Source organism: Manacus vitellinus, unplaced genomic scaffold (genome assembly GCF_001715985.3).
Source record: "Manacus vitellinus isolate BGI_N305 unplaced genomic scaffold, ASM171598v3 scaffold_24_pilon, whole genome shotgun sequence".
Lineage (NCBI taxonomy): Eukaryota > Metazoa > Chordata > Aves > Passeriformes > Pipridae > Manacus > Manacus vitellinus.
In genome coordinates, this window is record NW_021939798.1 from 3,923,809 (window position 1) to 3,938,380 (window position 14,572).

A 14,572-nucleotide genomic window follows, 5' to 3' on the forward strand; every position below is an offset into this window, starting at 1 on the left:
CCCAGAGATGGGTGGGTGGGTGGAGGAGAGCACAAGGACAGGATTGTTGGGGCTGGTTGTGCTCGGCTGCCCCCCGAGTGTCGGAGCCTGAGCTCGGGGGTTATTTGGGACTTGCATCTCTGAAAGGTGACTCAGAATGGCCTTTCCCCGGTGTGAGTACTTGACATTCAAAGCCAGGGGTGTCACCGATTTTTCCTTTCTTTTTGCCTGCTTTGCATTTTAAAAGTCGTGGTTAACACTACTAATCACACTGAGGCAAGCACAGATGCGTGTCCTGTTGCAAATCCCCACTGCATCCCTGGTTTATCTTTTCCCTGTGTTAGGGAAGGGAAGGCCTGCTCCAGAAAGGGGTGGCAGGTGCCTCATCTCTGCTTTTGCAAGACACAAATAGCACCAGCCTGATGAGTACGTGTCATTTTGGTGGAATAAGGAATAGAAGCTCATCATTTTGTAACATCCTTTTGCCTTAACAAACATTACTCTTGCCCAAGACAGTCTTGAAGCTTCTGCCATAGACTGCAGCTCTTTTACTTGTTGCTGACGCTGTTGAAGTCGTGTGTAAACACGAATTATTGTGTTGATTTTAGTCAAACGCCTCTGGTCACATCTTGGCAGGAGCACATCAAGCTGGTGATGAGGTGTTAGTGTCTTTGCAGCTCTCTAAATGCTCCTCCATTGACTTGAAAAGAGCAGAACAGCCCGATTTTCAGCAGCTCTTGTCTTTGCAACAGAGATGGAAAAAGATTTTTGAGGATGAGCTGGATTTCAAATCTGCAGGGTCTGTAACAGAGTGATGATATTCGGTGCTTGAGCTGTGATGGAACCGGGTTATACAGAGAGCTGTGTAAGAGAAAAATGCCTTTAGATCATTGTTTTAGTGTAAAACTTGATTGTTGCAAAGGGTTCCATAAATTTTGTAGCAGTAAATGCAAAATAACCCCTTTTTTTTCTGAATAGACACATCCCAAGTACCATGAGGAATTTGTCTTGGGAATGTGAGAGCTGGCAGTGTTCACATCCCATCCAACCTCCCCTGGCCAGGCAATTGAGGGACAAAAAAACCTTGAATTAAAAACACATTTAGCTTCCATTTGGCAGCTCCTGGAGCTGTTCCTGGTAGGAATGATGACGCTGGCACTGCAGGTGTCACACTGACACTTTATTAGTTTAGGGCAGGTGATGTTTGGAGAGCAGGGAGGAGGGAAAGCTCCTGCTTCCTTCTCCTTGCCGGGAATAGAACATGAGTCACTGGAGTGCTGGGGCTCACTCTGTGGGTGTCTCATGGATTGTCACAATAACCTAATTCCTTACCAATTTAACACTGGCCAATCCCACGAGGGTGGGAGAGCAGGAGGAACCATCTGAGAAGTCTCTCGGGTGTTGAACCTCCCTGACAGAGCAGGGAGAAAGTTGCTCTGCCATGAGCCTCCCCCCTTCTGTTGGAGTGATGCCCTTTTTAGGTGGGTGCCTTTGCCACTTTGGGGTTTTCAACTGAAACTGTAACACAAGGAAAGGGAAGGGCTTGTTGGTTGTGTGAATACTCAGCCGTGTGCTCCTGATTCCAGGCCCTTTTCCAATGCTTTCAGAGGACTAAAGTGCTTCTCAGAAATGAACAGACAAAACATCATCACAAGGGACCACCTCAGACAGCGCACCTGTCACTTGCTGACACTTTTCTCTTTTGTCACCGTGGCAGCCAAAAGCTGGTTTGAAAACTGAAGGGTGGGTTTGTTCTGATGTTGAAACACGTGGCTGATTTGCTCCTCTCCAGTGGGCTGGAAGGCTTCTCTGTAGGACCCCCCAGTGTTGGTAGGGCTCTGTGCTCTCTCTTGTGGCTCTGGACAACATTTGTTGTGCCCAGGAAAACCACCATGGCAGGAGCTGTGCCAGCTGTCGTTGCTTCCCTGGGCTCCACTGCTGCCACTGCTGAATCCTGTGGGCTTCTCTGGGCCAAGGTACTGCCTTCAGCTTGTGGCATCTCCTAGGCTGGGCATTAATTTAACTCTTCTTTTTTCTGTGGATTTTGAGGAACAAAACTCGCTGTGGCCTCGCTGGCACGAGCACAGCTGCAGGTTGAGGCAATAACTCTGTAATAATGACATTTAAAAAAAAAAATAATCCGGGTTATCTTCTGTCAGTGGCACTTGGCCAGCACATCTGTCCCTTCCTGAGGTGGGAGGTCATCATCCATGGAAGGCAGTGAGCCTGAGGAAGTGTTGCCTCCTCTCAGCCCCCTCCAGCTCTCTCACAGAGAAGGGCTCACAAGCTGCAGCTGTCAAATTTGTGATCCCACTGGTAACACTGAGATCAGATGGGAATCCCTGAGCTCCAAAGCTGCTCCTGTAACCTGGGAGTGAAGGAGGAGCAGGGATCTTCCTGTGTGTTTTTTCTCTCCTGTTTGACTCAGGGGTTTCCGTGCCTGGGAGCTCCACATCTCTGTGGGTAGGGATGGAGTCTCACCATTACTCACATCCCCACCTGCTGCTGGGTTGTCTCCCGTTAAAAATGGAGACATTCCCAAGGCACTGAAGCAGCCCACGCCTTAGTCAGGAGCTTGGCCCTGCAGAAGCTGGAGAGGTGCTACGGGAAGGGTAAAGTCTGGGTGTGATTGCATCAGGAATGCTCCCTTTGGGTGGTTGGGAGCTGCTGGGATCAGCACAACTCCAGCCTTACAGTGCTCTCTTACTACAGAGGAGCTTCAGCACCTTCCCCTTATCCTGGAAATACAACGTGGGGTTAGAAAACTGCTGCTGGGAAATGATTCTGTGGCTCAGCTGCCAGGAACAGCTCCTGTGCAGCTTGGCTTTATGCAGAGGGAAAGGTCTCCGTTGCTGTTTGCTCCCTGGTTATCCCAGTAACGCCCTGCCCGGGGCAGCAGCTGGTTGAGCTGTGAGTTCAGGGCACCACACTGACAGGGCAGACCTGGGAGGGCACGAGGTGCAATGAGCAGGGGTCAGGGAAAAGCCTATTTAATATGGTTGTTAATCTTGCTGTAGTTATTATATTCTCATTAGCCACTCTCTGGGTGTGTTTATGTATGTAAAGAACTTTAACCACTTAATTTATTACAACCTCTTGGACAGGGTGAAGCTGTACCTGGGAATCTTTTGGGTTGAGGGAGTAGGTTTTTGTGTATTTTGTTTTCTTTCTCCACACACCCTGGGATTTTGGGGGTATCAAGTTTGGGGAAGGGCTGTGTTCTATTAGACGGAGCTCCTGTTTTTATTTGGGAGGTTCTAATCATTGCAGTGCATAAGAACAGAACCAGAGTAATTGGAACATCTGTTCAGTACCTCAAAGATCTTTAACTGGATTTTTGATACATTGCACACAAATTTTGTAGCAACCAACCTGCTGTCAGGCTGCTGCCAGTGACAGCAGCTGCTCCTTGGTGACTTGTCATTGCTCTGACTTCACACTGGCATTTCTTGGTACCAGTACCTGCATTCCCTTAGCAGGGGAAGGGCAGGACAGGAGATTGGTAGTTTGATGGATTCCACTGAAGAGGCACATGCATAATTCTGTAAGAAAAAGTAACTACAGTTATTTTCCAGAGTGTTTTAATCTGGGAATGTTTTAATCAGTGTTCTACTCATGTTCTGGGTTGGACTTCAGCTATTGGCATGTCATTATTGGCATTGGCACAGTCTGAAAAGCTGTTTGAGGAGCTCTGTGCTCTGGAAACATCCACAGCAGAGTCATAATTGTGGGGTGAATTCAGATCTGTTGAGAAAGGAGGGAGTTTCCTTCATAACGACTGTTGGACCATAAACATTAAAATGCTGATTTCCTTCCCTCTGTAGCACATGGCATAGGATACAGGTGGGTTGGGAATAGGTTTCCTTTCCTTCCATTGTTTTCTTACCTGTCTAAAAACAATACTGAGACCTTTGCACCAGGCCAGAGAACAACTCCTCTGAAGGGCTTTCACTTGCCATCACTAACAGAGCCTCTGAGTGCTTGAGTGTAACAATGCAGTTGGCAGTAATGCTCTCTTAACCCTCTGGCTCTTGCTTCCTTCTCGAGTGTATCTGGCAGTTACTATATATATATGTGTATATATGTGTGCTTTTTACCACAGGATGCTTTGCATGTGGAATGGAAAATGGATTCCGAGTTTATAATGCAGATCCTCTCAAAGAAAAAGAGAAACAAGGTAAAGCACTTACTTACTCCACTGTGCTGTTCTGGTTGGAAGCTCAGCCTCCTCCTTTTTTTGTGACTGGTTCTTGCTCAGCTTTCACTGCTCCATCCCTGGAAGGCTTTGGATAAAGCCCCAGGAAGGGCTTTCACTTGTGCCACTGCTCAGTCAGATGTCTCAGTGCTGTTAATTTGCACAACTGGCTGATGAGGGATTTGTCTCACCTCTAACAGAGTTGCGTTGGCTCTTGCTGATGTTTGTAGCCCTGAGGAGGAGAGGAGTTGGTTATCCCTGAGCAGGAGTCACTCCCTGCAGCAGTTATGCACCATCAGTAGTTGTTCCTTTCTCCTGTGGTGATCTGGATGATCCAGTGTGGCAGTAAAACTCCAGCCCTTTTCCTGGAGATCTGAGCATAACATTTCTCATACCCAGAGTATTGTCTGCAAGAGTACTGAGAGCTCAGACCTCTAATATTCTACATCCTGCCTTCTCTGGATGCCTAAAAAATTTGGGAGGATCTTAATGCAGTAAAGCTACTCCCTCATATTTGAACAGAAATCAGTAGATGAGCTGTATTAACAGTGGGGCTTTTTTATCAGAAAGCAAACAAACCCAAGTCAAAATAGGGGAAACTGAAACCCAGCCATGTGATTCTAACCCTAAATATAGAGTTGAGTTGCTAAACAGGTTTCCCAGCACTTCCAGCTTGTGGTGATAAAAGGGATTTAATAAGAGGAAAAATGTACTTAAATAAGCAATTCCTATGAAACCAGGCACACTTTCACTTTCTACTGCTGTAAAGGATTTTAGTCACTGTTCACGTGGCCAAAACTATTTTCTGCTCTTAACAGTAAATTCCTCCATAAGCAACATGCCTTGGGACTGTCACCTGTGACAGTGTGCTCAAAGGATCAGGACTCAGCCTGGAGTCCTGTAGAGTGCCTTGTCAAAACTCTCCCTGCCAGTAGCTCTGGATGGAGATAATTCCAGGACTCCTGTGGTGAAAAGTTTCTTATGAGTCAGATTGCTTTTTCCCTGTGGATCCTGAGCACTCACACTGAGCTGGCTGGGTAGGTACACAGAGAGATCCTGTTCATCATTCCTGGAGATTTAAACCTGCCTGAGATGGTCCCAGCTGGAGTTGTCTATTTGATTGTTCTCTGTAACCCAACATGAAACCAAGTCTTAACTGTTGCAACCCCCTACATCCAGGAGTTCCATGATGTTCCCATCCAAGCAGTGCCCCTCAGAACTGTGCAGATAATCATTCAGTGCTCTAACACAGATTCAGGACACACTGCACGCTCTCAAACTGTCCCAGGTTATCACTTGTAAATATTTTAGGCCTTTTTGTCATGATGATAATCCCTTTTCATAGCAAAATGTGCCATCCTGCTTCAAATGCTTTATGGAGTCAAGAGGAGGATGTGGTGCAGAAGGGGGTAGTGTCCAAAACTCTTCAGGAAGGAAACACAGCACTCAGAAGTGCTGTTGAAGAAACCACAGGGGCTTATATGAAATCCAGGATTTTACTGCTCCAGTGTGAGGAACTTTCATGGAATTTACCTCCTCTAGTTTTGAAGGGCAGCCAGGGTAGGAAGATGCTGTTCTTCTCAGGTGCCTGGGAGATGTGCTGGATAATAGGAGCTTTTCTTGTAACAGTGGTAAAAACTAGATGGCCTTTTAACAGGTTCTGACACTTCTAAATAAAATATTTGTCTTCCAGAGTTTGTAGAAGGTGGCGTTGGCCACGTGGAAATGTTGTTTCGTTGCAACTATTTAGCACTGGTGGGCGGAGGAAAGAAGCCCAAGTACCCACCCAACAAAGGTGAGCTCCAGGGAGGGACCCTGCAAACATCTGCCTTGGCCTGTGTGACACTGCCCAGAGCTCCCAAACCCACTGGGCTGGCAGGGGGTGTCCTGAAGGGTGAGGGGGTGTTGCAGCAGGTCTAAGTCACCGTGGGGCAGGGAGTCACACCACTGCTGTGGCAGCAGGAACAGGCTGGTACCTGCAGTGACAGGTCTCAGAGACCCCCTGACCTTCTCATGGTGAGCTTTGCAAGGAGGCTCCGTCCCAGCAGCCTGAGGGGGAACCTCCCAGGCTGGAAAGATTTGTAAGAAAATATGCTGCTTTTTTCCAACTGCTGCATTATTTCTTTGATAACCCTCACAGCAAACAAAAAAAGAGCTGCTTTTCTTTAGAAAGTTGTATTTTCATTGTCAGTTTTTGTGGTTGGAGTTTGCAGCTCCTGCCTGCTCAAGGGGGTTGATATGTGGTGGCTCAAGGTTTGCAGGGTGTCCATCTGCAGCTGCTTAGCCATGGGGTGCCCCTCTTGGTCAGCCTTCTGGGGAACTGGAGGCTGTTATCAGGGAGACAGTGTGGATCTTTGGATCTGCCTTGATGGTTTAACACAACCTCTGCACTGTTCTAGTCATGATCTGGGATGACCTGAAGAAGAAGACTGTCATTGAGATCGAGTTTTCTACAGAAGTCAAAGCAGTGAAGCTGCGAAGGGACAGGTGGGTGAAACAGAGGGGCCCAAAAGCTAAGGGTGGCTTTGTGCTCTTGTTTCCAGCTGCTTGTAGAAAGAAAAAGATCCTGCTGTAGCCTCAGCAATTACAGGTAAAACAGGCTTTTGGAGCAAGTGTTGGGTGTAAACAAATCACAGGCCGAGTATACTGGGATGTGAAACCTTGGTGAAAAGCCTGTGAGACTTCCCAGCCCCCTAATGCAGGGAAATGTTCTCCTGTGGCTCCTGCTGGCTGCTTTTCTGGGTCTGGAGGAGTGTGAAGGGAATTCCAGCAGCTCCCTGGAGCAGGAGCAGCTGTGAACAGCTGGAGCCTGTGTGTGCGTGGGCGGAGGGGCTGCATCAAAGTACTTTGCAGGCTTATCCTTGTGTGGTTTTTGCAAGGCTGGGAGTCTGTTGCGGGGGAGGGCAGGAAGAACATGGCTATTAAATCACTTGAAAGCCTTTGCAGGTCTGAATGAATGTCTGTGTCCCTGTTTTACCCACCCCAAGTCCCAGGAACTTCTGCTCTGTTTCAGAATTGTGGTCGTCTTGGACTCGATGATTAAAGTTTTCACGTTCACACACAATCCCCACCAGCTGCACGTCTTTGAAACCTGCTACAACCCTAAAGGTTAGTTCTGCATGTGGGCTGGGGGATGGAAACAAGTTTATTCTCTCCTTGACGTGCCATTTATCTTCAGCTGCCTCACTCAGTTCTTTAGAAGTCATTAAACACTTACTGCACTGCAGTTGTGCCCTTTTGAGATGCTTTTGTTTATAAAATGGTTATTAGAATTTATAAAGACTTGGCCCAGAAAAGCTGTTTCCTGCACTCATTTATAGATGTGATTTCTGTAAGAGAACATGGGAACTGGATGTATTTTGTGCTGAAAGCTTAATTATAAACACAAAGTGCATCATTGCAAACACTTTGGCAGTGCCACACCATGCAACAAGAGGTGCTGGCCGTGCGTGATGGATGGGGAGGATCAACTTGGACATCAGGAAGGTTTCTTCTCTGCCAGGAGGTTATTTGGGATTGGAGTCCCCATCTTTGGGACTCTGGAGCAAACATGGAATGCAGCTCCAGCCCCCTGACTGACTGTGACAGGAGAAGGAGGTTGTTTCTTGTGCTGAGGTTGCAGGAATTCATTTGGCATCAGCAGGACGTGGGATTGGTGTGATTTACCTTAAGTGGGCCACAAAACATTACAAAGGAAAAAGTGCCAGTGCTGTAAGAACCAAGTTCAAACAGGAATTATTAATAATCATCAGGATGGAGCAGAAACTCAGATATCACCTCTGATAAACTCTTACCCTTTCTGAGCCACTAAGGAGACTTAAGAACTTCTTTTTTAAATGGCTTTGCTGTGATGGGCTGATGGAGCTGATCTCTGAAAACACCCAGATTCTGGATAACCACAACTAGATAACTTTGAAATGAAATAAAGTGATAGGAGCAAGTTAAAATTATGCTACTCCCCTGCTTCACTGTGCTCTGCACTCATGGATGGGTCATGTTTTGGGATCCTGCACCAGCCATTCAGATGAGATTCTGACTTGCTCCATGTCTGTTTGCTTATTGTGAAATTACTGGTATTTTAGAAACTTACATTTGAAAACGTTGGTTTATGGAAATAATCCAGTTATTCTCTTTTTTTTTTGTGTGTGTGTGTGTGTCTTTCAGGTCTCTGTGTCCTTTGTCCAAATAGTAATAATTCTCTTCTTGCATTTCCTGGGACACACACTGGGCACGTGCAGATCGTGGATTTGGCCAACACGGAGAAGCCTCCCGTGGACATCCCAGCCCACGAAGGAGTCTTGAGCTGTATTGCTTTAAACCTGCAGGGAACAAGAATTGCAACAGCATCAGAAAAAGTAAGAGTGATGTCCCTGCCTCTGACCTACTGTGTGTTCCAGTGTCACAAAGAGGAAGTCACATCCTCCGTAGGAAAGACAGAGAAATACCTACCGGGGAAATTTGTCCCTGGAATGTGCATTCCCTTTATCTTCACTGCTCCTCTGGGATCCCCAGACACCAACAGCCAAGGGCTGTGCCTGAGGTAGTGCTTATGTTTTAGCTGACTGGAGCAGTGACTCTTCAGTGACAGAAGCCTGGCCCAAGCAGCTCACAGCTTTCCTGTGTTCTTCAACAGATACTGTTAATTTTTTTAAAAAGCAGGAGGAGAATCTTATTTGTATTCTTTCACCTTTATTATTTTCTGCTTAAACTCACTTCACACCTACTGGCTAAAGAAATGCTTGCAGACAGGTCTGTCCTGCCAGAGGGCTTTGTTCTGCCAGGGCTTAGCCCCTAGTGCAGAGCAGGAGGGGGTGGCTGCCCCCCTCCTTCTGAAATGGTGTGTGCACCCCTGTGGGACTAAAGAGCACAACACACTGACAAAAACCTCAGGTTAGGCTGCAGCTCAAATGGTGACAGACCTGCCCTCTCCCTGGGAACCCCTGGGAGGGCTGCCAGGGCCCTTCATCTCCCAAAGGAATGTCAGGCAGATGGACCCATCTCCCTGAGGCAAGAGGAGCACTTGTTGCCTTTTTCCACTCAAATGAATGGAGTTTCTCAAGGAAAAGCCAAATGAATCCAACAAGTCTCTCCTTTGAACAGTTCCTACTGCCCAGCCTGTCACTCAAACAGCTTAAAAAAAGAAAGTGCAGCCACAGTCTCTCCTAACTAAGCTTAATGGCTGCATGTCTTCTAAACAGAGTTCTTAAAGCTGCCAACTCCATTGCTAAGTAGACTCATTATCTGCTGCATTTGTATCAGGATGTTCCTTGTTTTGTACAGAGAAAAAGTTCAAACAGCTTTTATTTTCCAACCAAACTAGGGAGTCTGAGCACAGTCAGCAAACATCCCAAGCCTGTCTCTTAAATCAAAACTAAGCTGAGTTTACCAAATCTTTCTCTGCTGGGTTCTGTTACCTCCTGGTGTGTGACTGCAGAGCTGCAGCTGTTAACCAGGCGTGTAACAGGACTGCAGGTGATGATGGACAGCCTCTGAATTAATTCTAAGACAAGTCAGCCACAGCCTGATTATAATTTGTGGGAAAGAATTGCACAGTAGCACTGAAAATGGCAGCACTGACTGAGGGAGCAAGGCAGAAGTGACTCCCAGAGCCTGGGCACACTCCAGGGTCTGCCAACCAAGGCCAGGGCTGTGCTGGTGCTTTAGAAAAGAGCTGAAAGAAACTTGAGCTGAGGAGCCAAGTGACAAGGTTGTGCACCACAGCACTGTAACACTGTGGGGCTGGTGTGGGGGTAATCAATGTTCTTCTCCAAAATTAAAACAGGTTCTCAAATCTATCAAGAAAACCCCCAGAGGTGTGTGCAGGGACATACTGGTCAGACAGACAGAGTTTTAGGCTGCATTCACAGATGTAAAGAGAGTCTTCTGCCTTTCCTAATACAAGGCTTGATTCCTTTTCAAGGGGACCCTTATAAGGATATTTGATACTTCGTCAGGGCATTTAATCCAGGAGCTACGTCGAGGATCACAGGCAGCCAATATCTACTGGTATGTCCAATACACTGGGATGGCCAATGTACTGGGATGTGCAGGTGCTGTGCTGAGCACAGAGGTGCTTCCTGGGCACACAGAGCCCTCACAGGGCCCAGGGCTGCTCTGGGCTTGCTGCTGGGGAGGGGAGGGAGCTGGGAGGTGTGTGGAGCCTGGCACAGGGAGCAGGAGCTGGGACAGCACCGTGTGTGGTGCCAGGCTGTGCCCCTGCCCAGCACAGGTGGGAGCTGGGGATGCTGAACTTACACAGACACTGGGAGGGCCCCGCTGCATTTGAACACTGCCCAGGGACTGGAGAGCTTGGGGCAGGGTGGGGCTTCACATCCTGCTGTGAGGGGAGTGCCCAGGACAGGGGTGTGACTCTGCCAGGAGCAGGGAAACTCCCTCTCCTCTTCCAAGCCCCATCTGGGGTAGGAATGTTACATGTTTTGCCCACTCCTTGGAGCAGAGCTCCTTTTCTTCCAGAAGTGTCAGTGGCCCACACCCATGGTGTCCATGTCAGGCAGTCCTGCTGCTCCTGCCACTCCAGACCCTGTTCCCAGTGCAGGCTGTTCATCCCAAGGCAGCTCTGGATTGAGGGATTTGGGCTGTTCATCCCAAGGCAGCCCTGGATTGAGGGATTTGGGCTGTTCATCCCAAGGCAGCCCTGGATTGAGGGATTTGGGCTGTTCATCCCAAAGCAGCCCTGGATTGAGGGATTTGGGCTGTTCATCCCAAAGCAGCCCTGGATTGAGGGATTTGGGCTGTTCATCCCAAAGCAGCCCTGGATTGAGGGATTTGGGCTGTTCATCCCAAAGCAGCCCTGGATTGAGGGATTTGGGCTGTTCATCCCAAAGCAGCCCTGGATTGGGGGATTTGGGCTGTTCATCCCAAGGCAGCCCTGGATCGGGGGAGCCCCAGCTCTTACAGAGAGGAGCTGTTCCCACCCCAGACCAGGCTGGCAGCTGCTGTGGGCAACTGCAGCAGCAGAACTGTGTGTGCCAGGGGCTGTGGGTCTGTCCCAGGAGGATCCTGCAGCATTCTGTGTTCTCTGCAGTATTAACTTCAATCAGGATGCTTCCCTCATCTGCGTCTCCAGCGACCACGGCACAGTCCACATCTTTGCTGCAGAAGACCCTAAAAGAAATAAGCAGTCAAGGTAGGGATTGAGCCTTCCTGAAGCCAGGGGGGTGTCCTTGAGCTTTTAATGGCATTTAAAACACTGGTTGTGTCACTCAGTAGCAAATCCCTGCACTGCTGGAGGCAGCAAGATTGATCTGCTGGGCTGGAGTGAAGCTGCAGATTTAGGGCTCTGTAGTTAAACTGCCAAGTTCCTGCTGTCCCTTGTGGAGCTGCAGAATTCCAGCAGAGGGTCAGGTTGGGTGTTAGTGGATCTCAGCATGAACATACCTCGTGGACACATCCCTCTACTAAAAATCAATCCTTTGGCAGTTTTTCCAGTCACTTAAAAACGTAAAGGTAGTTGTAGGGTCCCCCTTGCCAAGAAGGGGAATTGTCCAGGTTACCTGGTACTTGGTAAAAGATCATAAAAAGCCAGTCAAAAATAGTGTGAGCCTTTTATCTTGTTCAGTCACTCCAGCAGTTCTGAATCCACTCTACTCAACACCATACTAAGCTGTTATTTTTTTTTCTCTCTTTCAGTTTGGCCTCTGCCACCTTTCTCCCCAAATACTTCAGTTCCAAATGGAGCTTTTCCAAATTCCAGGTTCCCTCAGGCTCTCCGTGCATTTGTGCCTTTGGAACAGAGCCAAACGCTGTCATAGGTGAGTGATGGAGGAGTCCCCAGGTTCTGGCTGGAGAGCCAGGGTTTGAACTACACTGGTTTGGAGCTGGAGGGAACCCTCTGCTGAGTGTCCCTGTCAGCTCTGGCTGCTCCCACTGCCCAGGGAGGGAGTGCAGACCAGGGCTGGTGGCTGTCAGGTCTCTCCAGAGCATCTCTGGGTGCTCTGTGAGCCCAAAGGGAGGGTTGTGCTGTAGCTGAAGAACAGAAAGGCACAGCCCAGCTGACTCTGCTTGTTTGTGTTGCAGCAATATGTGCAGATGGCAGCTACTACAAGTTCTTATTCAACCAAAAAGGGGAATGCTCAAGGGATGTGTACGCTCAGTTCCTAGAAATGACAGATGAGAAGCTTTGACTGGGTGGAGGGGAGTGCACGAGTCACAGCCCTGCCTCGGCCACTCCACACCTCTGAGGGACAGTTCCAAATGTCCAGGTCTGATCCAGAAGTTCAGCAGAGCTCACAGAGAAGCCTGGCCCAACATGATCACAAGCAGCTCTGAAGTAGTGGACTACATATGTTTGTTCTCATTTCTGCAAGTATTCATCATTAAAATCTCTTTGGGTTACTGTCACCAACTCAAGTTTTCAAGATGTGGCTTTCGACAAGCTTGTGCCTACTGGGTTTCTCTTACTCCAAACTGTGACATGACTTTGGCTCCAACACCGTGCCTGCCACCTGGGCAGCTCTGTGGGGCTGCCCACCCCCGGGGCTGGCCTGAGGAGAAGGGATGTGAAACCAGAAGATTTCAGGCATTGCTTTACTTCCACTGCATGGCTGGGAGGGGGGAGCGCTCTGGGTGATGCTCCCTCTGCCAGCCTGGCCAGGAGCAGAGGGGTGACAGGGGACACTTGCAGCTCGAGCTCTGCTTGTCCCCTGCCCTGTGCAGGGGTGGGGGCAGTGGTGGGGCCCTGCCTGTGCAGGGCAGGGATCAGCACGAACTGCCCAAGGTGCCAAACTCCAGAGCAGTGGAGGCACCTCCAGGCAGCCAACCCAGCCCCCCTGGGTGTGCCCAGCAAACACCCAGGGCCCCTGTAGCTGTAGAGGTGAGTCCTCCTGTTCCCAGTCAGCTGTTCCAGGTGTAAATCCCACTGGGTACTGGTGTGCCAGCTGTGCTGCCAAACTGCTGCCAGAGCCTGCAGCTGGGACAGGCCCTGTACACATCCAGCACAGGACTGAGGGAGCTGCCAGGAATCCACATCTGCAACGGCTTTAAATTTGCAAACTTGTCTTTTTTTCTTTGAGCTGTTGCATCCTAAAGCTGCTGGCCCAGGACAGGTAGGTTAGACTGAACCCACTCACCTGTACACTTCCCCAACAACTGTTACCCTATTTCCTGCTGACTTAAGGCACAAGCTCCTAACCCAGAGCACAAGATTAGCTCCAAGCTTGACCTCTCTGGCACTAAACCCTGGGGCAGGGAGGTCCAGCTCTTCTGGACTCTTAATTTCACAGATGCTTCAGCCCTGACACAGCAGTTCACTCCCAGATTGTTTAGCTGCAAACTCTGACAAGTCCCTTTTAGTGTCACGTAACCTACTAAGGACTAACTTACCATGTTGATGTCAAGGTTGCATGTTGCTTTTATGTGTATTTAACCACAGGAATTGTTTTGCACACTTATTTGTAATATGTTATTTCTTTTAAATAAAAGTGACTAACTTTGCTGTATTCACTGATGGTCACAGCCAAAACTTCCATTGCTCCAGGTTTGGGGGAATAAACACCTCTGTGAGTCAGGAGTGGTGGCTGGTGAAGGACAGGAGCTGAACCCGCTGTGTGAGAGGGGACAGGAGCACCTGAACCACTGCCTGGGGCACATACCTTGATGTTTTTCCCAAAATAAGTCCAAACCTGTTCCTGTTCAGTACTTAACCACTCACCACAGCTGCTGGGCTGAGGCTCCTCACCTTGTAACAGCTCCATCAGCAGGACTAAGTGCAACTGTCATCTCCCCAGAGAAGGAAGCGTGGGAAGGGCTGGAGACCATTCTCCAAGTGTGATGGAAATCCCCTCTCACTGGAGCAGGCAGGAGCTGCTCATGATCCCACCCGTGGGACTCACTTTGAAGAGCAAGGAACCTCCTGAACTCCACCATCCAGGCTCCTGCACTGCTCTGCAGGCTCTGCACATCCTCAGCTGCTGGAGCACCGTCCCCCTGCCCTCCCATCCCAGTTATCCTGGAGCTGACAGGAGACTACGAGTTGTTTCTTGGGAGATTTAAACTCTGCTGAACTTGTATAACTTCCTCTAAACATCTGCTCCCATGTGGCAGCAGGAATGACAACAACACACCTGTGTGGGCAGCCAGCAGTGCTGCACTGAGCATGGAATCCCCTAATACCAAATGGACTTGACCTCAAACTCCTCCTTCTGGTACTACCTGCAAATCTGTATCATTCAGTACACAGGCTGTTCTGCAGGGATCCAAATCCAGCAAAGGAATGAGTCTTCCCACCTGGCTTTGGCTCCAGGTTGCTCTGCCAGGACTTCATGACATCGCTCGCTGCTGCCCTGCGTCCCAGGGTGAACTTAACCAGCATTTGCACAGCTCTACAATCAAATGAACAGTGTTTAGTCAGTCATTTTTTCTGGAAAATAAACAGTACTT

General features: G+C 48.9%; 1 protein-coding gene and 1 long non-coding RNA gene across 2 annotated transcripts; one reads left to right on the forward strand and one right to left on the reverse strand.

The window, feature by feature from the left end:
• Positions 1 to 1,689: 1,689 nt before the first annotated feature.
• On the reverse strand, positions 1,690 to 10,338 carry LOC108639798. Its single transcript, XR_001920736.2, has 3 exons — positions 8,265 to 10,338; positions 3,352 to 3,521; positions 1,690 to 2,087 (listed from the first exon to the last, which is right to left on the reverse strand). It is a non-coding gene; the product is annotated as an uncharacterized LOC108639798 (long non-coding RNA).
• On the forward strand, positions 4,081 to 13,636 carry WDR45B (WD repeat domain 45B). The gene is made up of 9 exons (XM_029959974.1): positions 4,081 to 4,156; positions 5,868 to 5,969; positions 6,574 to 6,661; positions 7,188 to 7,282; positions 8,339 to 8,529; positions 10,095 to 10,180; positions 11,220 to 11,321; positions 11,825 to 11,946; positions 12,212 to 13,636. Exons 1-9 carry the CDS (start codon positions 4,099 to 4,101, stop codon positions 12,316 to 12,318), a joined length of 951 nt encoding a protein of 316 aa, XP_029815834.1. The 5' UTR covers positions 4,081 to 4,098; the 3' UTR covers positions 12,319 to 13,636.
• Positions 13,637 to 14,572: the final 936 nt, after the last annotated feature.

What these genes read in the sequence shown, in the direction of transcription:
- WDR45B (XM_029959974.1), top strand. Translation starts at nt 4,099, where the DNA reads ATGGAAAATGGATTCCGAGTTTATAATGCAGATCCTCTCAAAGAAAAA. An exon ending in TTGCAACAGCATCAGAAAAA is followed by an intron (nt 8,530 to 10,094) that starts GTAAGAGTGATG and finishes TTCCTTTTCAAG; the next exon opens with GGGACCCTTATAAGGATATT. An exon ending in CAGGCAGCCAATATCTACTG is followed by an intron (nt 10,181 to 11,219) that starts GTATGTCCAATA and finishes TGTTCTCTGCAG; the next exon opens with TATTAACTTCAATCAGGATG.